The sequence below is a fragment of the Grus americana genome, chromosome 38 (genome assembly GCF_028858705.1).
Source record: "Grus americana isolate bGruAme1 chromosome 38, bGruAme1.mat, whole genome shotgun sequence".
NCBI classification, from domain to species: Eukaryota; Metazoa; Chordata; class Aves; order Gruiformes; family Gruidae; genus Grus; species Grus americana.
In genome coordinates, this window is record NC_072889.1 from 453,615 (window position 1) to 476,387 (window position 22,773).

At 67.0% G+C, this 22,773-nt stretch overlaps 2 protein-coding genes across 4 annotated transcripts in view; both read left to right on the forward strand.

The window, feature by feature from the left end:
* RBM10 (RNA binding motif protein 10) overlaps positions 1-14,309 on the forward strand; it is a 29,721-nt gene extending 15,412 nt beyond the window's left edge. Inside the window, 12 exon segments of the mRNA XM_054808634.1 lie at positions 3,297-3,439; positions 4,686-4,782; positions 5,258-5,349; positions 6,744-6,911; positions 7,983-8,065; positions 8,067-8,130; positions 9,615-9,680; positions 11,102-11,290; positions 12,087-12,155; positions 13,008-13,111; positions 13,353-13,449; positions 14,188-14,309. Of these exon segments, the coding sequence (XP_054664609.1) occupies positions 3,297-3,439; positions 4,686-4,782; positions 5,258-5,349; positions 6,744-6,911; positions 7,983-8,065; positions 8,067-8,130; positions 9,615-9,680; positions 11,102-11,290; positions 12,087-12,155; positions 13,008-13,111; positions 13,353-13,449; positions 14,188-14,241 (1,226 nt within the window). The 3' untranslated portion in view covers positions 14,242-14,309.
* A 297-nt stretch (positions 14,310-14,606) lies between these two features.
* CFP (complement factor properdin) lies at positions 14,607-22,427 on the forward strand. 3 transcript variants are annotated; one of them, XM_054808636.1, is made up of 10 exons: positions 14,607-14,739; positions 16,466-16,625; positions 17,639-17,790; positions 18,306-18,482; positions 18,564-18,755; positions 18,840-19,013; positions 19,501-19,704; positions 20,188-20,299; positions 21,418-21,569; positions 22,302-22,427. In XM_054808636.1, exons 1-10 carry the CDS (start codon positions 14,682-14,684, stop codon positions 22,307-22,309), a joined length of 1,389 nt encoding a protein of 462 aa, XP_054664611.1. In that variant the 5' UTR covers positions 14,607-14,681; the 3' UTR covers positions 22,310-22,427. The 3 variants fall into 3 exon arrangements, with proteins under 3 accessions (XP_054664611.1, XP_054664612.1, XP_054664613.1); XM_054808637.1 differs by lacking the exon at positions 18,840-19,013; XM_054808638.1 differs by lacking the exon at positions 22,302-22,427 and having other exon boundaries at positions 18,840-18,942; positions 21,418-21,558.
* The last annotated feature ends 346 nt before the right edge of the window (positions 22,428-22,773 follow it).

Below are 22,773 nucleotides of genomic sequence, written 5' to 3' on the forward strand. Positions count from 1 at the left end.
AGATCCCCCCCGACACCTATAGATCCCACACACACACCTATAGATCCCCCCCCAGACACCTATAGATCCCCCACACACACCTATAGATCCCACACACACACCTATAGATCCCCCCCACACCTATAGAACCCCCCCACCTATGGATCCCCCCCACACCTATAGATCCCGCCCAGACACCTATAGATCCCCCCCACAGCTATAGATCCCCCCCCAGACACCTATAGATCCCCCCCACCTATAGATCCCCCCCCACACCTATAGATCCCCCCCGACACCTATAGATCCCCCACACACCTATAGATCCCCCACACCTATAGATCCTCCACACACTTATAGATCTCCCCCAGACACCTATAGATCCCCCCCCACCTATAGATCCCCCCACACCTATGGATCCCCCCACACACACCTATAGATCCCCCCCCCTATAGATCCCCCCCCCACACCTATAGATCCCCCCACACCTATAGATCCCCCCCCCACACCTATGGATCCCCCCCCCCACCTATAGATCCCCCCCACACCTATAGATCCCCCCCCACCTATAGATCCCCCCCCACACCTATAGAACCCCCCCCACACCTATAGATCCCCCACACACACCTATAGATCCCCCCCACACCTATAGATCCCCCCACACCTATAGATCCCCCCCCACACCTATAGATCCTCCCCACCTATAGATCCCCCCCACACCTATAGATCCCCCCCCACCTATAGATCCCCCCCACACCTATAGATCCCCCCCCACCTATAGATACCACACACACCTATAGATCCCCCCCCACACCTATAGATCCCCCCACACCTATAGATCCCCCACACACCTATAGATCCCCCACACACACCTATGGATCCCCCCCACACCTATAGATCCCCCCCACACCTATAGATCCCCCCCCCACACCTATAGATCCCCCCCCACCTATAGATCCCCCCCACACCTATAGATCCCCCACACACACCTATGGATCCCCCCCACACCTATAGATCCCCCACACACACCTATAGAACCCCCCCCACACCTATAGATCCCCCCAGACACCTATAGATCCCCCCCCACACCTATAGATCCCCCCAGACACCTATAGATCCCCCCCACACACACCTATAGATCCCCCCCAGACACCTATAGATCCCCCCCACACACCTATAGATCCCCCCACACACACCTATAGATCCCCCCCACCTATAGATCCCCCCCACACCTATAGATCCCCCCCACCTATAGATCCCCCCCCACCTATAGATCCCCCCCATAGATCCCCCCAGACACCTATAGATCCCCCCCACACACCTATAGATCCCCCCCCACACCTATAGATCCCCCACACACACCTATAGATCCCCCCCACACCTATAGAACCCCCCCCACCTATGGATCCCCCACACACCTATAGATCCCCCCCAGACACCTATAGATCCCCCCCCACACCTATAGATCCCCCCCACACACCTATGGATCCCCCCCCCCACCTATAGATCCCCCCCACACCTATAAATCCCCCACACACACCTATAGGTCTCCCCCAGACACCTATAGATCCCCCCCCACACCTATAGATCCCCCACACACACCTATAGATCCCCCCCACACCTATAGATCCCCCCAGACACCTATAGATCCCCCCCACAGCTATAGATCCCCCCCCAGACACCTATAGATCCCCCCCACCTATAGATCCCCCCCCACACCTATAGATCCCCCCCACACCTATAGATCCCCCCCACCTATAGATCCCCCCCGACACCTATAGATCCCCCACACACCTATAGATCCCCCCCACAGCTATAGATCCCCCCCAGACACCTATAGATCCCCCCATACCTATAGATCCCCCCCACACCTATAGATCCCCCCAAACACCTATAGATCCCCCCCACACCTATAGATCCCACACACACACCTATAGATCCCCCCCACACCTATAGAACCCCCCCCACCTATGGATCCCCCACACACCTATAGATCCCCCCCAGACACCTATAGATCCCCCCCCACACCTATAGATCCCCCACACACACCTATGGATCCCCCCCCCCCACCTATAGATCCCCCCCACACCTATAGATCCCCCACACACACCTATAGATCCCCCCCAGACACCTATAGATCCCCCCCACACCTATAGATCCCCCCCACACACCTATAGATCCCCCCCACACCTATAGATCCCCACACACACCTATAGATCCCCCCCCAGCTATAGATCCCCCCCCAGACACCTATAGATCCCCCCCCACCTATAGATCCCCCCCCACACCTATAGATCCCCCCCACACCTATAGATCCCCCCCACCTATAGATCCCCACACACTTATAGATCCCCCACACACCTATAGATCCCCCCCACCTATAGATCCCCCCCAGACACCTATAGATCCCCCCATACCTATAGATCCCCCCCACACCTATAGATCCCCCCAGACACCTATAGATCCCCCACACACCTATAGATCCCCCCAGACACCTATAGATCCCCCCACACCTATAGATCCTCCACACACTTATAGATCCCCCCCAGACACCTATAGATCCCCCCACACCTATGGATCCCCCCCACACACCTATAGATCCCCCCCACCTATAGATCCCCCCCACACCTATAGATCCCCCCCCACACCTATAGATCCCCCCCCCACCTATAGATCCCCCCCACACACCTATAGATCCCCCCACACCTATAGATCCCCCCCCCACACCTATGGATCCGCCCCCCACCTATAGATCCCCCCCCACCTATAGATCCCCCCCACCTATAGATCCCCCCCACCTATAGATCCCCCCCCACACCTATAGATCCCCCCCACCTATAGATCCCCCCCCCCACCTATAGATCCCCCCCACACCTATAGATCCCCCCCCACCTATAGATCCCCCCCCACACCTATAGATCCCACACACACAGCTATAGATCCCCCCACACCTATAGATCCCCCCCACACACCTATAGATCCCCCCCACCTATAGATCCCCCCCCACCTATAGATCCCCCCCACACACCTATAGATCCCCCCACACACCTATAGATCCCCCCCTATAGATCCCCCCCACCTATAGATCCCCCCCCACCTATAGATCCCCACACACACCTATAGATCCCCCCCACACCTATAGATCCCCACACACACCTATAGATCCCCCCCCACCTATAGATCCCCACACACACCTATAGATCCCCCCCACACCTATAGATCCCCCCCCCTATAGATCCCCCCCCCCATAGATCCCCCCCACACCTATAGATCCCCCCCCACACCTATAGATCCCCCCCCCCACCTATGGATCCCCCCAGGTGCGGAGGATCCGGCCGTGCCAGGGCTGGACCCCACGGGGGGAGGGGGCGGCTCCTTCCCCCGCGCCCCCCCCGGAGCCCCCCCGTACCCCTCCCCCGCTGCCGAGACCCCCGCCGGGACCCCCCCGGGAGCCCCCACCCAGGTGGGTACCCCGAAAGTGGGGGGGGACCCCAAAAGTGGGTGGGGACCCTGAAAGTGGGGGGGGACCCCGAAAGTGGGGGGGACCCTGAAAGTGGGGGGGGGGACCCTGAAAGTGCAGGGGGGGACCCCAAAAGTGTGTGGGGGGACCCGAAAGTGGGGGGGGACCCCGAAAGTGGGGGGACCCCAAAAGTGCAGGGGGGGGACCCGAAAGTGGGGGGGGACCCCGAAAGTGGGGGGGACCCAAAAGTGCAGGGGGGACCCCAAAAGTGGGTGGGGACCCCGAAAGTGGGGGGGGACCCTGAAAGTGCAGGGGGGACCCCAAAAGTGGGTGGGGGGACCCTGAAAGTGGGGGGGGACCCCAAAAGTGCAGGGGGGACCCCAAAAGTGGGTGGGGGGACCCTGAAAGTGGGGGACCCCAAAAGTGCAGGGGGGGACCCCAAAAGTGGGTGGGGACCCCGAAAGTGGGGGGGGACCCTTAAAGTGCAGGGGGGGACCCCAAAAGTGGGTGGGGGGACCCTGAAAGTGGGGGGACCCCAAAAGTGCAGGGGGGGGACCCGAAAGTGGGGGGGACCCCGAAAGTGTGGGGGAGACCCTGAAAATGGGGGGACCCCAAAAGTGTGTGGGGGGCACCCCGAAAGTGGGGGGGACCCTGAAAGTTCGGGGGGGACCCCAAAAGTGGGTGGGGGGACCCGAAAGTGGGGGGGACCCAAAAGTGCAGGGGGGACCCCAAAAGTGGGTGGGGACCCTGAAAATGGGGGGACCCCAAAAGTGTGGGGGGGGCACCCCGAAAGTGGGGGGGGCCCCGAAAGTGGGGGGGACCCTGAAAGTGCGGGGGGGACCCCAAAAGTGTGTGGGGACCCCAAAAGTGGGGACACCCCAAAAGTGGGTGGAGGGACCCTGAAGGTGGGGGGGGGGGACCTGAAAGTGGGGGGGGACCCCAAAAGTGGGTGGGGGGACCCGAAGAAAGGAGGGAGAGGGAGATTTTGGGGAGATATAATTTGGGGGGGGGGGTCCCCCAAAAGTGGGGGGGGGTAAAAAGGGGAGGGGTTTGTAAATTTGGGGGGGGGGGGCCCAAAAAGTGGGGGAGGGGGCGTGGAGGAAACAGGGGGGGCACCCTAAAAACGGGCAGGCTACGTTGGGGGGCCCCCAAAAGTGGGGGGAGGCAAACGGGGGGGTTGCGGGGGTGGAGGGGGGGGGATTTTGGGGGTGGGGGGGGTCATTTTGGGGTGCTCCCCCCCCCCCTCCAGAGCTACGCGGGGTCCCTCAAGACCGAGACCCCCAGCCCGGCCCCCCCCGGGCCCCCCCCGGCCGCCCCCCCCAATTCCGAGTCCTACGGCCAGTACCGTAAGTGGGGGGGGGGGGGGATTTTGGGGGGGCTGGGGGGGTCCTGAAGGGGTTTGGGGGGGCCTGGGGGGGGGTGTTACATTTTGGGGGGGTCCTGAAGGGGTTTGGGGGGGCCTGGGGGGGGTGTGTTACATTTTGGGGGGGCTGAAGGGTTTGGGGGGGTCCTGAAGGGGTTTGGGGGGGGCTGGGGGGATCCTGGGGGGTTGGGAGGATTTTGGGGGGATCCTGGGGGGGGCAGCGTTACATTTTGGGGGGCTACAGGATTTTGGGGGGGGCTACAGGATTTGGGGGGGGGGGGGCATTGGGGGGGGGGGGGGTTATCCTTTACGTAACCCCGCACGACGATTTTTTGGGGGGGGTCCTGAGTAATTTGGGGAGCTCCCCAGACCTTCGAAGGTGTGTCAAGGTTTTGGGGAGACCCCCAAAATTTTGGGGGGGCACCAGTGACCCCCCCCATTCCCCCCCCCCCCCCCAGCGGTTCCAGATGTTTCCACGTACCAGTACGACGAGACGTCGGGTTACTACTACGACCCCCTCACCGGCCTCTACTACGACCCCCACTCCCAGGTGAGGGGGGATTTTGGGGTGCAGGAGGAGATTTTGGGGTGTCAGGGGATCCCCCCAACCCAGCCGGTAAAATTTGACCCCAAAAAACGGCGATTTTAGAGCCGGAAATGAGGTTTTAAAGCCGGGAACTGGTTTTGGGGTGAAAAATTCAGATTTTGGGAGCGTGGAGGGGGGGGGTTTTAGGTGTTGAAGGGGGTTTTGGGGTGCTGAGGGGGGATTTGGGGGTGTCCCCCCTCACCCATCGGTGGGAATGTGGGGTGAAAAGTTGTGGGTTTGGGGTTAAGGCCGGCAGAGGTTTTTTTGGGGTGAAAAAGGGGGATTTTGGGGGTGCGGGGATCAATTTTTGGGGGCCTGGGAGGTCAGTTTTGGGGTCCCGGAGTCATTTTTGGGGAGTCCAGGGGTCAATTTTGGGGTCCTGGGGGTTATTTTGGGGTCCCTGGGCTCAATTTTGGGGGTGCAGGGGTGAATTTTGGGGGTGCAGGGGTGAATTTTGGGGTCCCTGGGGTCATTTTGGGGGTGCAGGGGTGAATTTTGGGGTCTTTGGGGTCATTTTGGGGGTCCTGGGGGTGATTTTAGGGGTGCAGGGGTCGTTTTTAGGGGTCTCTGGGGTCAATTTTGGGGTCCTGGGGGTCAATTTTGGGGTCCCAGGCCCCTTTTTTTGGGGTGCAGGGGCTCAATTTTGGGGGTTCAGGGGCTACTTTTGGGCTCCCAGGCCCCTTTTTTGGGGTCCCTGGGGTGATTTTTGGGGTCCCAGGCCCCTTTTTTGGGGTGCAGGGGCTCAATTTTGGGGGTTCGGGGGCCATTTTTGGAGTCCCCGCAGCCATTTCTGGGGTGCGGGGGGGTCAATTTTGGGGTCCTGGGCCCCGTTTTTGGGGTCCCTGGGGCGATTTTTGGGGTCCCAGGCCCCTTTTTTGGGGGTGCGGGGGCTCAATTTTGGGGTCCCGGGCCCCATTTTTCAGGTCCTTGGGGCCATTTCCGGGGTCCCAGGCCCCTTTTTTTGGGGTGCAGGGGGTCAATTTTGGGGGTTTGGAGGCCATTTTGGGGGGGGCCCAGGCCTTATTTTGGGGGTCCTGGGGGGTGATTCTGGGGGTGCAGGGGTTATTTTTGGGGTCTCTGGGCTCAATTTTGGGGTCCCAGGCCCCTTTTTTGGGGGTGCGGGGGCTCAATTTTGGGGTGCCGCACCCCTATTTTGGGGTCCTTGGGGCCACTTTTGGGGTCCCAGGCCCCTTTTTTTGGGGGTGCGGGGGCTCAATTTTGGGGGTTCGGGGCTCAATTTCAACCTCCCCGGGTGGGGGACGACACAATTTTGGGTTCCAGCCTCTCCCCCCCCCCGACCCCCCCCCCGACCCCCCCCCCCGACCCCCACCCTGACCCCCACCCTGACCCCCACCCAGTACTACTACGACGCGGGGGCGGGGCAGTACCTGTACTGGGACGGGGAGCGTCGCACCTACCTGGCGGCCCCCCCCGCCGAACCCCCCCCCGGCCCCCCGGGTCCCCCCGGCCCCCCCAAAGAGCCCAAGGACAAGAAGGAGAAGCACAAGACGAAGACGGCTCAACAGGTCAGCACCCATGGGTGCTACCCTCGCCGGCACCCGGCCCTAACGGGACCCCACCCCGGGGGGGGGGGGGGGAAGGGCTCTGTGGGGCACCCCCCTGCGCCCGCTGACCCGTACCAGCACCCTTGGGTGGGGGGGTGGGTGGGGAGGGCACCCGTGGGTGCTCCTGGACGGTAAGGGTGGTTGTAGGGTTTTGTTAGCACCCATGGGTGCTCATAGGCCCCGATGGCGCCCGTGGGTGCTCACGGGCTCTGGTAGTACCCGTGGGGTCTCGATGGCGCCCATGGGTGTTCGTAGACCCCGATAGCACCCGTGGGTGTTCATAGATCTTGTTAGCACCCATGGGTGCTCACGGACCCCGATGGCACCCATGGGTGTTCATAGACCCCGATAGCACCCGTGGGTGCTCAAAGATCTTGTTAGCACCCATGGGTGCTCACGGACCCCAATGGCACCCATGGGTGTTCATAGACCCCAATAGCACCCATGGGTGCTCACAGGCTCTGGTAGTACCCATAGGGTCTCAATGGCACCCGTGGGTGTTCATAGACCCCGATAGCACCCGTGGGTGCTCGTGGGCTCTGGTAGTACCCATAGGGTCTCAATGGCACCCATGGGTGTTCATAGACTCCAGTAGCACCCATGGGTGTTCATGGACCCCAATAGTACCCATAGGTCTCCATAGATCCCGATAGCACCCATGGGTGCTCACAGACCCCCAATAGCACCCATAGGTCTCCATAGACCCCAAGAGCACCCGTGGGTCCTCAATAGCACCCATGGGTCCCTCTCCATCCCAGTAGCACCCATGGGTGCTCACAGACCTCAATAGCACCCACGGGTCCCTCTCCATCCCAATAGCACCCATGGGCGCTCACAGACCCCCAACAGCACCCACAGGTCCCCCTCCATCCCAATAGCACCCACGGGTGCTCACAGACCCCAGCACCCCCCCATCTCCCTCCGCTCCAACCCCACCCCGCGGGTCCCCGTAAACCCCAATACCCCCCCCACGGGTGCTGCGTGTCCCCCCACCCCCCTCCCCCCACCCTAACAGCACCCATGGGTGCCCAGATCGCCAAGGACATGGAGCGGTGGGCGCGCAGCCTGAACAAGCAGCGGGAGAGCGGGCGCAGCGCCGGGCCCCCCCCCACCCCCCCGCGAGGACGAGAGGCGCGAGGCGGCCGCCGCCGACGCCGGTTACGCCATCTTGGAGAAGAAGGTGGCACCCATGGGTGCTGGGGGGTGGGGGTGAGAGGGGGTAGGGGTGCGAAGGGTGTGTGGGGGGGAGGGGTGCTATGGGGTTGCGGGGGGTTATGGGGGGGTGTAGAGGGCTGGGGGTGTTACGGGGGGGCTGTGGGTGCTGTGGGGTGGGGATGGGTGCTATGGGGTGCCGTGGGGGGCTGTGGGTGCTGTGGGGTGGGGATGGGTGCTATGGGGTGGGGATGGGTGCTATGGGGTGCCGTGGGGGGCTGTGGGTGCTGTGGGGTGGGGATGGGTGCTATGGGGTGGGTATGGGGGGTTGTGGGTGCTATGGGGTGGGGATGGGTGCTATGGGGTGCCATGGGGGGCTGTGGGTGTTATGGGGGGTTGTGGGTGGTGTAGGGTGGGTATGGGTGCTATGGGGTGGGTATGGGTGCTATGGGGTGCCATGGGGGGCTGTGGGTGCTATGGGGTGGGTATGGGTGCTCTAGGGGGCTGTGGGTGTTATGGGGGGTTGTGGGTGGTGTAGGGTGGGGATGGGTGCTATGGGGTGGGGAAGGGTGCTATGGGGGGCTGTGGGTGTTATAGAGGGTTGTGGGTGCTATGGGGTGGGTGTGAGTGCTATGGGAGGCTGTGGGTGGTGTGGGGTGGGTATGGGTGCTATGGGGTGGGGATGGGTGCTATGGGGGGTTGTGGGTGCTATGGGGTGGGGATGGGTGCTATGGGGGGTTGTGGGTGCTATGGGGTGGGGATGGGTGCTATAGGGTGCTATGGGGGGCTGTGGGTGCTGTGGGGGGGCTATGGGTGCTATAAGGTGCTGTGGGGGGCTGTGGGTGCTGTGGGGTGGGGATGGGTGCTATAGGGTGCTATAGGGTGCTATAGGGTGTTATGGGGGGCTCTGGGTGCTGTGGGGGGGCTACGGGTGCTATAGGGTGCTGTGGGGGGCTGTGGGTGCTGTGGGGTGGGGATGGGTGCTATAGGGTGCTATAGGGTGCTATAGGGTGCTATGGGGGGCTGTGGGTGCTGTGGGGAGGCTATGGGTGCTATAGGGTGCTGTGGGGGGCTGTGGGTGCTGTGGGGTGGGGATGGGTGCTATAGGGTGCTATAGGGTGCTATAGGGTGTTATGGGGGGCTGTGGGTGCTGTGGGGGGGCTATGGGTGCTATAGGGTGCTGTGGGGGGCTGTGGGTGCTGTGGGGTGGGGATGGGTGCTATAGGGTGCTATAGGGTGTTATAGGGTGCTATGGGGGGCTGTGGGTGCTGTGGGGGGGCTATGGGTGCTATAGGGTGCTGTGGGGGGCTGTGGGTGCTGTGGGGGGGCTATGGGTGCTATAGGGTGCTATAGGGTGCTATAGGGTGCTATAGGGTGCTGTGGGGGGCTGTGGGGGGCTGTGGGTGCTGGCAGCTGAGTACAACACAGCAGCGCTGTGGCCGCTGTGGGGCTGCAACAAGCCCCCCCGCCCCCAGCACCCATGGGTGCCCCCCTGACACCCCCCCCCCCCAGGGTGCTCTGGCCGAGCGGCAGCACCCACCCGTGGAGCTGCCCAAGCTGGTGAGCGACGAGCGGCTGGTGAGCCCGGACCCCTGGGTGCTGTGGGTGCCCCCACCCCTGGGTGCCCCCCTGGACCCCTGGGTGCCCCCCCAGACCCCTGGGTGCCCCCCCCATCCCCTTTCTCCTCTTCCTCCCCCCCCCCCCCCCGCTCCTGGCTCCCCCCTGGCTCCCCCCCGCCCATGGGTGCCCCCCCCAGACCCCCATGCCCCCCCTGTTCCCCTGGGTGTCCCCCCCCACCCCTGGGTGCCCCACCTGGACCCTTGGGTGCCCCCCCCCCCCTGGGTGCCCCCCCATCCCCCTCCTCCTCTTCCTCCTCCCCCCCCAATCCTGCCTAACCCCCCACCCATGGGTGCCCCCCCCAGACCCCCCCACCCCCTCTTTTGCCCCCCCCATCCCTCCTCCCCCTCTCCCTCCCCCCTCCCCCCCAGCTCCCCCCAGCTCCCCCCTCCCCCCACCCATGGGTGCCCCCCCCACCCCCGGGTCCCCCCCACCCCTCTTTACCCCCCCATCCCCCTCCTCCTCTTCCTCCCCCCCAATCCTGGCTAACTCCCGCTTTCCCCCCCACCCATGGGTGCCCCCCCATCCCCCTCCTCCTCTCCCTCCCCCCTCCCCTCCTCCCCTCCCTTTCCCCCCACCCATGGGTGCCCCCCCACCCCTGGCTCCCCCCCACCCCCCCTTTACCTCCCCTTTACCCCCCCACCCCCCTCTCCCCTCCCTTTCCCCCCCACCCATGGGTGCCCCCCCATTCCCCTCCTCCTCTTCCCCCCCCCCCCCCCAATCCCACCTACCCCCCCCACCCCCGGTCCCCCCCTTTACCCCCCCCCTCCTCCTCCCCCTCCCCTCCTCCCCTCCCTTTCCCCCCACCCATGGGTGCCCCCCCACCCCCCCCTTTACCCCCCCACCCCCCTCTCCCGTCCCTTTCCCCCCCACCCATGGGTGCCCCCCCATCCCCCTCCTCCTCTCCCTCCCCCCTCCCCTCCCCCTCTCCCTTCCCCCCCCACCCATGGGTGCCCCCCCATCCCCCTCCTCCTCTCCCTCCCCCCTCCCCTCCTCCCCTCCCTTTCTCCCCACCCATGGGTGCCCCCCCCACCCCCGGCTCCCCCCTTTACCCCCCCTTTACCTCCCCACTCCCCTCTCCCCTCCCTTTCCCCCCCCACCCCTGGGTCCCCCCCTTTACCCCCCCATCCTCCTCCTCCTCCCCCTCCCCCCCCCCTCCCCCTCTCCCTTCCCCCCCCACCCATGGGTGCTCCCCCCCCGGGTCCCCACCCCCCCCTTTACCCCCCTTTACCCCCCCACCCCCCTTCACTCCCCCCTCCCCTCCCCCTCTCCCTTTCCCCCCCACCCATGGGTGCCCCCCCATCCCCCTCCTCCTCTCCCTCCCCCCTCCCCTCCCCCTCTCCCTTCCCCCCCCACCCATGGGTGCTCCCCCCCCACCCCAGAGCCCCCCGCGGGGGCTGGTGGCCGCTTACAGCGGGGAGAGCGAGAGCGAGGAAGAGGGGGAGCGCGGCCCCGAGCGCCCCGGGGAGCCCCTGACCGACTGGCACAAGCTGGCCTGCCTGCTCTGCCGCCGCCAGTTCCCCAGCAAGGAGGCCCTGCTGCGCCACCAGCAGCTCTCGGGGCTCCACAAGGTACCCCCCGAAAATCACCCGCGACGCCTCGAATGTTTGGGGGGACCCCCTCCCCCCCCCGAGATCTTGGGGAACCCCCCCCGTGGGGTGCTGAGGCTGCTTCGGGGGTCATTGGGGGTCTTTAAGGGGGTTTTGGGGGACCCCCCCTGGGATGTTGGGGTGCCCCTGGAGGTTTTGGGGACCCCCTGAAATCTTGGGGACCCCCTGAGATTTTGGGGACCCCCCCTGAGATCTTGGGGAACCCCCCCCATGGGGCGCTCATGTCGCTTCAAGGGCTATTTGGGGTCTTTAAGGGGGTTTCGGGGGACCCCCCTGGGATCTTGGGGACCCCCCTGAGATCTTGGGGACCCCCCTCGAAGTTTGGGGGACCCCCCTAGATGTCGGGGACCCCCCCTGAGATCTTGGGGAACCCCCCCCGTGGGGTGGTGAGGCTGCTTCAGGGGTCATTGGGGGTCTTTAAGGGGGTTTTGGGGGACCCCCCCGGGATGTTGGGGTGCCCCTGGAGGTTTTGGGGACCCCCTGAAATCTTGGGGACCCCCCTTGAAGTTTGGGGGACCCCCCTGAGATCTTGGGGAACCCCCCCCATGGGGTGCTGAGGCTGCTTCAGGGGTCATTGGGGGTCTTTAAGGGGGTTTTGGGGGACCCCCCTGGGATCTTGGGGACCCCCCTGAGATCTTGGGGACCCCCCTCGAATTTTGGGGACCCCCCAGATGTCGGGGACCCCCCCTGGGGTGCTGGGGGCTCTTTGAGGGAGCTTTGGGGTCCCCCTGAGATTTTTGGGGTTCCCCCCCCCCAGCAAAACCTGGAGCTGCAGCGCCGGAGCCACCCGCCCCCCCCCGAGGGGCTGGACCGGGGGGACATGGAGGTGGGTGGGGGCACCCATGGGTGCTGGGGGGGATCTGGGGACTGGGGGGCACCCATGGGTGCTGGGGGGGATCTGGGGACTGGGGGGCACCCATGGGTGCTGGGGACACATGGAGGTGGGTGGGGGTGGAGGGAGCGCGGGGGGTAGGGGGCACCCATGGGTGTTGGGGGGCTCTTGGGGCATGTGTGGGTGCGGGGGGGGGGAGACATGGGGGGGCACCCATGGGTGCTGGAGGGGGGCATTGGGGGTAGGGGCACCCATGGGTGTGGGGAGGGGATCTGGGGACTGGGGGGCACCCATGGGTGCAGGGGGACACACATGGAGGTGGGTGGGGGTGGAGGGAGTGCAGGGGGTAGGGGGCACCCATGGGTGCTGGGGGGGGGATTTGGGGACTGGGGGGCACCCATGGGTGCTGGGTGGTGGTGGGGGCACCCATGGGTGTTGGGGGGGCTCTTGGGGCATGTGTGGGTACGGGGGGGGAACGACATGGGGGGGCACCCGTGGGTGCTGGAGGGGGGCATTGGGGGTAGGGGCACCCATGGGTGTGGGGAGGGGATCTGGGGACTGGGGGGCACCCATGGGTGCTGGGTGGGATTGGGGGACTGGGGGGCACCCATGGGTGTTGGGGGGGCATGGAGGTGGGTGGGGGTGGAGGGGGTGCAGGGGGTAGGGGGCACCCATAGGTGCTGGGGGGCTCTTGGGGCACCCATGGGTGCGGGGGGACATGGGGGACACCCATGGGGGCTGAGGGGAGATTTTGGGGCACCCTGGCGGCTGGGGGGCACCCATGGGTGCTGTGTGATCCCTGGGGGTGCTGAGGGCACCCATGGGTGCTGCCCCCCCCCCCCCCAGATGAAGTACCGGGACCGTGCGGCCGAGCGGCGGGAGAAGCAGGGGGGCCCCGACCCCCCCGAGCCCAAGCGGCGCAAATTTGGGGGGCCCCCCCCCACCCTCGGGTGAGCGCCCGGCACCCAACCCCCACCCAGGGGTGCCCCGGCTGGGGGGGGCCCAAAACTGGGGGCTGGGGGGGGGCAGCGAACCTCAAAAGTGGGGGCTGGGGGGGGGGGGTGACCCCAAAAGTGGGGGCTGGGGGGGGCAGCGAACCCCAAAAGTGGGTGCTGGGGGGGTGCCGGGGGTGTCACGGGTGGGTGCTGGGTGCCGTGGGCGCCCCCGCGTGACGGCGGGTGGGTGCCGCAGGGCAGCGGAGCGGCCCCTCCCCCGTGACCCCCCCCCGGGAAGCCGCGCGCTGCCGGGCCCCGCCGGGACGGAGAGGGGGGGGCGGCGGCGGCACCAGGTCAGGGGGGACACGGGTGGGGGTGGGGAGGGGGACACGGGTGGGGGGGAGGGGGGGGGACACGGGGGGGGGGACACGGAGGGGGGGGAGTGGGGGGGGGGACAGGGATAAGGGGGGGGACACGGGGGGGGGACACGGGGGGGATGGGGGGACAGGGGTGGGGGGAGCGGGGGGGGTGGGGGGATGGAGGGGACACGGGGGGGGGACGACAGGGAGGGGCAGGGGTGGGGGCACCCATGGGTGCTGAGTGGGATTTGGGGACTGGGGGGCACCCATGGGTGCTGGGTGGTGGGGGGGGGCACCCATGGGTGTTGGGGAGGGCATGGAGATGGGTGGGGGTGGAGGGAGCGTGGGGGGTAGGGGGCACCCATGGGTGCTGGGGGGGGGATCTGGGGACTGGGAGGCACCCATGGGTGCTGAGTGGTGGTGGGGGGGCACCCATGGGTGTTGGGGAGGGCATGGAGATGGGTGGGGGTGGAGGGAGTGTGGGGGGTAGGGGGCACCCATGGGTGCTGGGGGGGGGATCTGGGGACTGGGGGGCACCCATGGGTGCTGGGGGGTTCTTGGGGCATGTGTGGGTATGGGGGGGGCATTGGGGGTAGGGGGCACCCATGGGTGTGGGGAGGGGATCTGGGGACTGGGGGGCACCCATGGGTGCTGGGGGGGGGAGACACGGGTGGGGTGGGGGGGCCACGTGGGGGCGGGGGGGCCCAGCCTGACGCCCCGCCCCCTGCCCAGGCCCCGCCCCGGCCCCGCCCCACGACGGTGACGCGTTTCAGCGAAGGCCCCTGAGGACGCCCCGCCCCCTCCCGGCCACGCCCCGCCCCCTCCCGGCCACGCCCCGCCCCCTCCCGGCCACGCCCCTCGCCAGGCCACGCCCCCCCTCGCGGGGCATGCCCAAATAAGGGCATTGCCCGCCCCCCCCTCTCCGTGGCACCCGGGGGGCGGGGCCTCGCCGCGTGGCCCCGCCCCCCTCCCCGCGGGGTTTTTTTTTGGGGTGGGTTTGGGGGGTTTTTGTGGCTTTTTTTTTTTTTTTTTAAATAAATGGGTTAAAAAAAAAAAAAGGAATTTGGGGCTGGAATTGGGGGAGGGGAGGGGGGAGGGGCAGGGTGTCTTCCTGTGGGTGGGGTGTGGCCCCCCCCGCCCCTCCCCCCACTTCCCCTTGGCCTGGAGGGACCCAGAAATCCGGGGGGGGGGGAGGGGCAGGGTGTTCCCCCCTCCCCCCTCCCCCAATGGCGCTCGCGGGGCTGCTCGTGCCGCTGCTCTGCACCGCAGTGGTGGTCCCAGCCGGTACTGGGAGCACTGGGAGGGGACTGGGAAGGGAGTTGGGAGCACTAGGGGGTACTAGGGGGATACTGGGAGGGACTGGAGGGAACTGGGTGGGACTGGGGAGCCACTGGGAGGTCACTGGGGGGCACTGGGAGGTCACTGGGGGCCACTGGGAGGGACTGGGGGGCACTGGGGGGTTGCTAGGAGGGGACTGGGAGGGGACTGGGGAGCACTGGGCGGCACTGGGAAGGGACTGGTGGGCACTGGGGAGGCACTGGGGGAATACTGGGAGGGACTGGAGGGAACTGGGAGGGACTGGGGGGCACTGGGGGGCACTGGGGGGTTACTGGGAGGGGACTGGGAGGGGACTGGGGAGCACTGGGAGGCACTGGGAAGGGACTGGTGGGCACTGGGGAGGCACTGGGGGGATACTAGGAGGGACTGGAGGGAACTGGGAGGGACTGGGGAGCCACTGGGAGGTCACTGGAGGGCACCAGGAGGGACTGGGAGGCACTGGGAGGACACTGGGGGGCACTGGGAAGGGACTGGAGAGGACTGGGAGGGACTGGGGGCCACTGGGAGGTCACTGGGGGCCACTGGGAAGAGACTGGGGGGCACTGGGAGGGACTGGGGGGCACTGGGGGGTTACTAGGAGGGGACTGGGAGGGGACTGGAGAGCACTGGGTGGCACTGGGGAGGCACTGGGGGGATACTGGGAGGGACTGGAGGGAACTGGGAGGGACTGGGGGGCCACTGGAAGGTCACTGGAGGGCACTGGGAAGAGACTGGGGGCCATTGGGAGGGCACTGCAGGGCACTGGGAGGGAGTGGGGGGCACTGGGAAGGGACTGGGGGGCACTGGGAGGGAGTGGGGAGCACCGAGAGGCACTGGGAAGGGACTAGAGGGCACTACGGGGGCACTGGGAGGGACTGGGGGGCACTGGGGGGTTACTGGGAGGGACTGGGGAGCACTGAGCAGCACTGGGAGGGGACTGATGGGCACTGGGGAGGCACTGGGGGGATACTGGGAGGGACTGGAGGGAACTGGGAGGGACTGGGGGGTCACTGGAAGGTCACTGGGGGGCACTGGGAGGAACTGGGAGGGACTGGGAGGGGACTGGGGAGCACTGGGGGGCACTGGGAGAGGACTGGTGGGCACTGGGGAGGCACTGGGGGGATACTGGGAGGGACTGGGAGGCCCTGGGAGGCAGCAGGGTGATACTGGGAGGCACTGGGGCGTACTAGGAGGCACTGGGGGGGCATACTGGGAGCACTGGGATATACTGGGGGGGCACTGGGAGCACTGGGGGGGGGTACTGGGGGGCACTGGGGGGATACTGGGTCATACTGGGAGCACTGGGCTGTACTGGGAGCACTGGGGGGGGATACTGGGGAGCACTGGGGGGCACTGGGGGGATACTGGGAGCACTGGGGGGCACTGGGGCATACTGGGAGCACTGGGATATACTGGGGGGGCACTGGGGAGGGGATACTGGGAGGCACTGGGGGGATACTGGGAGGCACTGGGATTGCTGGGGGGTGGGGGAAGTAGGGGGTTAAGGGGCACTGGGGAAACTGGGGGGACTGGGAGCACTGGGGGTGGCTGGGGACTTGGGGAACTGGGAGCACTGGGAGGGACTGGGAGGAGCTGGGGGATACTGGGAGAACTGGGAGGGGCTGGCTGGGGGCACTGGGGAGCACTGGGGAGGGTGACCCCACGTGACCCCCCCATGGCCCCGCCCCCCCAGCCCCCACGCCCGTGTGGTGCTTCGCCCGATTGGAGGAGGAAGGGGGAGGCGGGGCCTGCACCGAGCAGCTGGGCGATGAGCCCGTCCCATTGGACGACTGCTGCCTCAACCCCGCCTATGGCTACAAGCTCCGCCCCCACAGCCACTGCCACACCTGCCGGTCAGCACCGCCCACCTCAGGCCACGCCCACCCCACGGCCCCGCCCACAGCCCAAGCCCCACCCACCCCCACTAAGCCCCGCCCACTCCCAGCCTCACCAATCCCCTTAAGCCCCGCCTGCCTGGAGGCCACACCCACCCAAAGCCCCGCCCACGGCCCATGCCCCGCCCACTCCAGCCCCACCTGTGCCTTTATGCCGGGTGACGCCGGGTGACGCCGGGTGACACCGGGTGACACTGGGTGCCATTGGGTGCTATGGGTGCCCCAGTGCCATGGGTGTCTGGGTGCCATTGGGTGCCATTGGGTGCCATTGGGTGCCATTGGGTGCCACTGGGTCCCATGGTGCCATGGGTGCCATTGGGTGTCTGGGTGCCACGGGTGCAATTGGGTGCCCCAGGTGCCATGGGTGCCATGGATACCTGGGTGCCATTGGGTGCCTGGGTGCCACTGGGTGCCATTGGGTGCCATTGGGTGCCCCGGGTGCCATGGGTGCCCCAGGTGCCATTGGGTGCCATTGGGTGCCATTGGGTGCCCCGGGTGCCATGGGTGCCATTGGGTGCCTGGGTGCCATTGGGTGCCCATTGGGTGCCCATTGGGTGCCATGGGTGCCCTGGGTGCCCTGGGTGCCCCGGGTGCCATTGGGTGCCATGGATACATGGGTGCCATTGGGTGCCCATTGGGTGCCCGGGTGCCATGGGTGCCATTGGGTTCCATGGATACCTGGGTGCCATGGGTGCCCTGGGTGCCCATTGGGTGCCATTGGGTGCCATGGATACCTGGGTGCCCATTGGGTGCCCATTGGGTGCCATGGGTGCCATGGGTGCCCCAGGTGCCATTGGGTGCCCATTGGGTGCCATGGATACCTGGGTGCCATGGGTGCCCTGGGTGCCCATTGGGTGCCATTGGGTGCCATGGATACCTGGGTGCCCATTGGGTGCCCATTGGGTGCCATTGGGTGCCATGGGTGCCATGGGTGCCATGGGTGCCCGGGTGCCATGGGTGCGTGTCCCCAGACAGGGCGCGTGGGGCCCGTGGGCGCCGTGGAGCAGCTGCTCGGTGACGTGTGGGGAGGGCACCCAGCGGCGGGGCCGGAGCCGGAGCCCCGGGGGGGGCGGGGACAGGAGGGAGTGGGAGCTGCGAGTCTGTCACCTGCCCTGCTGCCCCGGTGGGACACGGGGGGGGACGGGGGGGGACAGGGGGGGACAGGGGGGATGGGGGGATGGGGACATGGGGGGGGACACGGGGGGGATGGGGGGATGGGGGGGACAGGGGACATGGGGGGATGGGGGGACATGGGGGGGGACACGGGGGGATAGGGGGGGGATGGGGGGATGGGGACATGGGGGGGGACACGGGGGGGATGGGGGGATGGGGGGATGGGGGGGACAGGGGACATGGGGACATGGGGGGACATGGGGGGGGACACGGGGGGGATGGGGGGGACAGGGGACATGGGGGGATGGGGGGGACAGGGGACATGGGGGGACATGGGGGGGGACACGGGGGGGATATGGGGGGGATGGGGGGATGGGGACATGGGGACTTGGGGGGACACGGGGGGATGTGGGGGGACACTGGGGACATTGGGGGGATGAGGGGGGTGGGGGGGCCCGTGGGGGGACACGTGGGGACCATGTGGTGACCCCCCCTCCCCCCGGTGCCCCCTGCCCTTTGCCCTAGAGCCGGGGGGGTGGAGCCCCTGGGCCCCCTGGGCCGGCTGCTCGGTGTCGTGCGGGGAGGGGACCGAGGGGCGGAGCCGGAACTGCGCTGACCCCGCCCCCCGCTGCGGCGGTGGGTGTGGCCCGGGCGTGGCCCAAGAAACCCGGAAGTGCCAAGGGAAGACGCCCACGTGTCCCGGTGAGGGGGGGGGAAGGGGGCGGGGCGGGGGGCGGGGCGAAGGCGACGCTGACTCCCTCCCCGTGGCTCCTCCCCCCGCAGTGGGCGGGGCCTGGGGTTCCTGGGGCCCGTGGGGCGCCTGCGCTGGGACGTGCCGAGGGGCGGGGCCAACACCTGGGCGGAGCCGCAGCCGGCGTTGTGATTCGCCGCCTCCTTCGGTGGAACCGCCCGGCCCCGCCTGTCCGGGGGCGGAGACTGAGACCGCGCCCTGCCCGGGGCTGCGCCCCTGTCCCGGTAAGGGGGGTGGGGGGGTGTGGGTGGGGCCTGAGGGGGGGTGGGCGTGGCCACAGGCCCTGACCCCCGCCCCTCCCATTGCAGAAGATGGCGCTTGGGGGGCGTGGTCAGCCGCGTCGCCCTGCCCGGTGACGTGCGGGCTGGGCGTGGTCACGTGGAGGCGCGCCTGCGATCACCCGCCCCCTCGGTACGGGGGGCGCGGTTGCCACGGCAACAGCAGCCGGCGCGCGGTCTGCGGCCCCCACGGGCCCTGCCCGGGTGAGGGGGGGCGTGGTCTGGGGAGGGGGCGTGGTCTGGGAGGGGGCGTGGTCTGGAGGAGGCGTGGTCGGGGGCGTGGTCTGGGGTGGTCTGGGAGCGTGGTCTGGGAGGGGGCGTGGTCTGGGAGGGGGCGTGGTCTGGGAGGGGGCGTGGTCTGGGAGGGGGCGTGGCATAGACATCCTGGGGAGATGGGTGGGGGCGTGGTCTGCAGAGGGGGCGTGGCCTGCAGAGGGCGGGGCACCCATGCGGCTGCTATGGGGCACCTATAGGGCGCCCTGTGACCCTGCCCCCTCGCTATAGGGCGCCCCATGGCCCCTCCCTCCCTATGGGGCACCCACCCCCTACACCCCCCCCTCCCCCTCCTTCCTCTCCCCCCCTCTATGGGGAACCCACCCCATACCCCCACCCCCCAATGGTGCCCCCCAAGTGTGGGTCAGGGGGGAGGGGCCATAGCTCAGGCCCCACCCATGACCCCACCCCCCACCAGGCGTGGAGCACTGGGGGCCGTGGGGCGCCTGGACCAGCTGCGAGCGGCGGCTGTGGGGGCCGGTGAGCTGCGAACCCGCCGTGGGGCAGCAACGACGGACGCGGGAATGTGTGGGGCGCAGGCCGGGGGGACCCCCCTGCCCCATGGAACCGGGGGGCGGCACCATCCAGCTCCGCCCCTGCTACAACGTCAAAAACTGCCTGCGTGAGTGACCCCCTGGCACCTATAGCGCCCTATAGCTGCCCTATAGCGCTTAGAGTCGCCTTATCGCACCCTATAGCGCCCTATAGCTGCCCTATAGAATCCTATGGCTGCCCTATGGAACCTTGCAGAACCTATAGAGCTTATAGTTGCCTTATAAGACCCTGTACTGCCCTATAACACCCTATAGCTACACTATATAGCGCCCTATAGCTACGCTATAGCACTTGTAGCTGCCCTATAGCACCCTATAGGTGCCCTATAGCACCATATAAGGCCCTGTGGAGCCCTATAGCACCCTATAGCTCCCTATAGCTACTCAGTAGTCCTCTCTAACTGCCCTATAGCTGCCCTATAGCCACCCCATAGAGACCCATAGTGACCCATGGCCGCCCCCATAGGGACTCCCCCCCCTCCCATAGGTACCCCATACCCCCCCGCCCTATAGGGTGGGGGCTGTGGGGTGATGCTGCCCTGGGCCCCCAGTGCCGGGGAACTGGTCGGACTGGAGCCCCTGGGGACTCTGCACCCCGCCGTGTGGGGCCAGCCCCACACGTAGCCGCACCCGGGAGTGTCAGCCCATCTACCCCGCCTACCCGTACGTATAGGGGCTGGGGGGGGTGTCTATAGGGTCAATGGGGGTCTATGGGGTCAATGGGGGTCTATAGGGTCAATAGGGGTTCTGTAGGGTCAATGGGGGTCTATGGGGTCAATGGTGGGTCTATAGGGTCAATGGTGGGTCTATGGGGTCAATGGTGGGTCTGTGGGGTCAATGGTGGGTCTATAGGGTCAATGGTGGGTCTATGGGGTCAATGGGGGCTCTGTAGGGTCAATGGAGGTCTATAGGATTAATGGGGGGTCTATAGGGTCCATGGGGGTCTATGGGGTCAATGGGGGGTCTATGGGGTCAATGGGTGTCTATAGGGTCAATGGGGGTCTATGGGGTCAATGGAGGTCTATAGGGTCAATGGGGGTCTATGGGGTCAGTGGGGGTTCTATAGGGTCAGTGGTGGGTCTATAGGGTCAATGAGGGGTCTATAGGGTCAATGAGGGGTCTATGGGGTCAATGGGGTTCTATGGGGTCAATGGGGGGTCTATGGGGTCAATGGGGGCTCTGTAGGGTCAATGGGGGGTCTATAGGTTCAACAGGGGTTCTATAGGGTCAATGGGGGGTCTATGGGGTCAATGGAGGTCTATAGGGTCAATGGGGGTCTATGGGGTCAATGGGGGTTCTATAGGGTCAGTGGTGGGTCTATAGGGTCAATGGTGGGTCTATGGGGTCAGTGGGGGTTCTATGGGGTCAATGGGGGGTCTATGGGGTCAATGGGGGCTCTGTAGGGTCAATGGAAGGTCTATAGGGTCAACAGGGGTTCTATAGGGTCAATGGGGGGTCTATGGGGTCAATGGGGGTCTATGAGGTCAATGGGGGTCTATAGGGTCAATGGGGGGTCTATAGGTTCAATAGGGGTTCTATAGGGTCAATGGTGGGTCTATAGGGTCAATGGGGGTCTATGGGGTCAGTGGGGGTTCTATGGGGTCAATGGTGGGTCTATGGGGTCAATGGAAGGTCTATAGTGTCAAGGGGACATCTATGGGGCAGGCAGGTCTCTACATGACCTATGGGTGCCACGGGGTCTCTATGGGGCAGGGGGACCCCTGGGTGAATCTATGGGGCAGGGGGGGGTCCCCCCCCGGCTCTGACAACGCCCCCTACAGGCCCACGATGACCCCGGTGGGTTCCTCCGTCCCCATCAACGTCACCTTCTGGGGGGTGGCCCGGCCCCGCTGCGCCCCACTGGAGGGGCAGCTGCTGCGGCTGGTGGAGACGCGGCCCTGCCTGCACGTCCTGCCCTGCCCCCACCCCGACGGTCAGCGGGGGGAGGGGCTGGGGCCTGGGGGTGCTGGGGAGGGAGGGGCTGGGGGGGTGGGGGTCCTGTGGGGGGAGGGGCTGGGGACTGGGGGTGCTGGGGAGGGAGGGGCTGGGGGGGTGGGGGTCCTGTAGGGGGAGGGGCTGGGGCCTGGGGGTGCTGGGGAGGGAGGGGCTGGGGGGGTGGGGGTCCTGTGGGGGGAGGGGCTGGGGACTGGGGGTGCTGGGGAGGGAGGGGCTGGGGGGGTGGGGGTCCTGTGGGGGGAGGGGCTGGGGACTGGGGGTGCTGGGGGGGGAGGGGCTGGGGGGGTGGGGGTCCTGTGGGGGGAGGGGCTGGGGACTGGGGGTGCTGGGGGGGGAGGGGCTGGGGGGGTGGGGGTCCGGGGGGGGGAGGGGCAAGGGGAGGCTGGGTCCTGCAGGGGGAGGGGCTGGGGCCTGGGGGTGCTGGGGGGGGAGGGGCTGGGGGTGCTGGATCCTGCGGGGGGGGAGGGGCTGGGGGGTGGGGGTCCGGGGGGGGAGGGGCAAGGGGGGCTGGGTCCTGTGGGGGGAGGGGTTGGGGCCTGGGGGTGCTGGGGGGGAGGGGCTGGGGGGGCTGGGGGTCCAGGGGGGGAGGGGCAAGGGGGGCTGGGTCCCCTATGGGGGGGGAGGGGCAGGGTCACTTGTTGCCCTATGGGGGGAGGGGCAAGATGCCTGGAGCCCCTATTTACCCCTCCCCCCCTCCCTTCCACCCCAGAGGACTGACGCTCCCGGTGACGTCGCAGGACCCCCCCCAACCCCCCCCCCCCCCGACCCCCGACCCCCAAACCCGCCTGAATTTCCCCCAACCCCCCCCTCCCCCCTCCCCAAATAAAGATCCGGCAAACTGATTCGGCCTCTTTGCGATGACGTCACCGTCCCCACCCCCGCCCCTTTCCCTCTGCAGAGCGGCGGGCGGGGCGGCCGATGACGTCACCGCGCGGCCACGCCCCCTCGCGCGGCTTCGCAATGCCGAGGGGGGCGGGGCCGGATGTGAGCGCGCGCGGGCGGGGGCGGGGCGCTGCCGCCGGGGGATGCTATAGGGGCTCCTATAGGGCATCCTATAGGGCTCCCGGCAGGGCCGCCCTTCCCCTATAGGCCCCCGCCCCCTATAGCGGAACCAGCCCTATAGATCCCAGCCCTATAGATCCCCTTCCCCTATAGATCCCCTTCCCCTATAGATCCCATCC

Coding starts and splice junctions, on each gene's coding strand:
- CFP (XM_054808636.1), top strand. CDS start 14,682: ATGGCGCTCGCGGGGCTGCTCGTGCCGCTGCTCTGCACCGCAGTGGTG. Junction 16,626..17,638: donor AGCCACTGCCACACCTGCCG/GTCAGCACCGCC, acceptor GCGTGTCCCCAG/ACAGGGCGCGTGGGGCCCGT. Junction 19,705..20,187: donor CAACGTCAAAAACTGCCTGC/GTGAGTGACCCC, acceptor CTGGGCCCCCAG/TGCCGGGGAACTGGTCGGAC.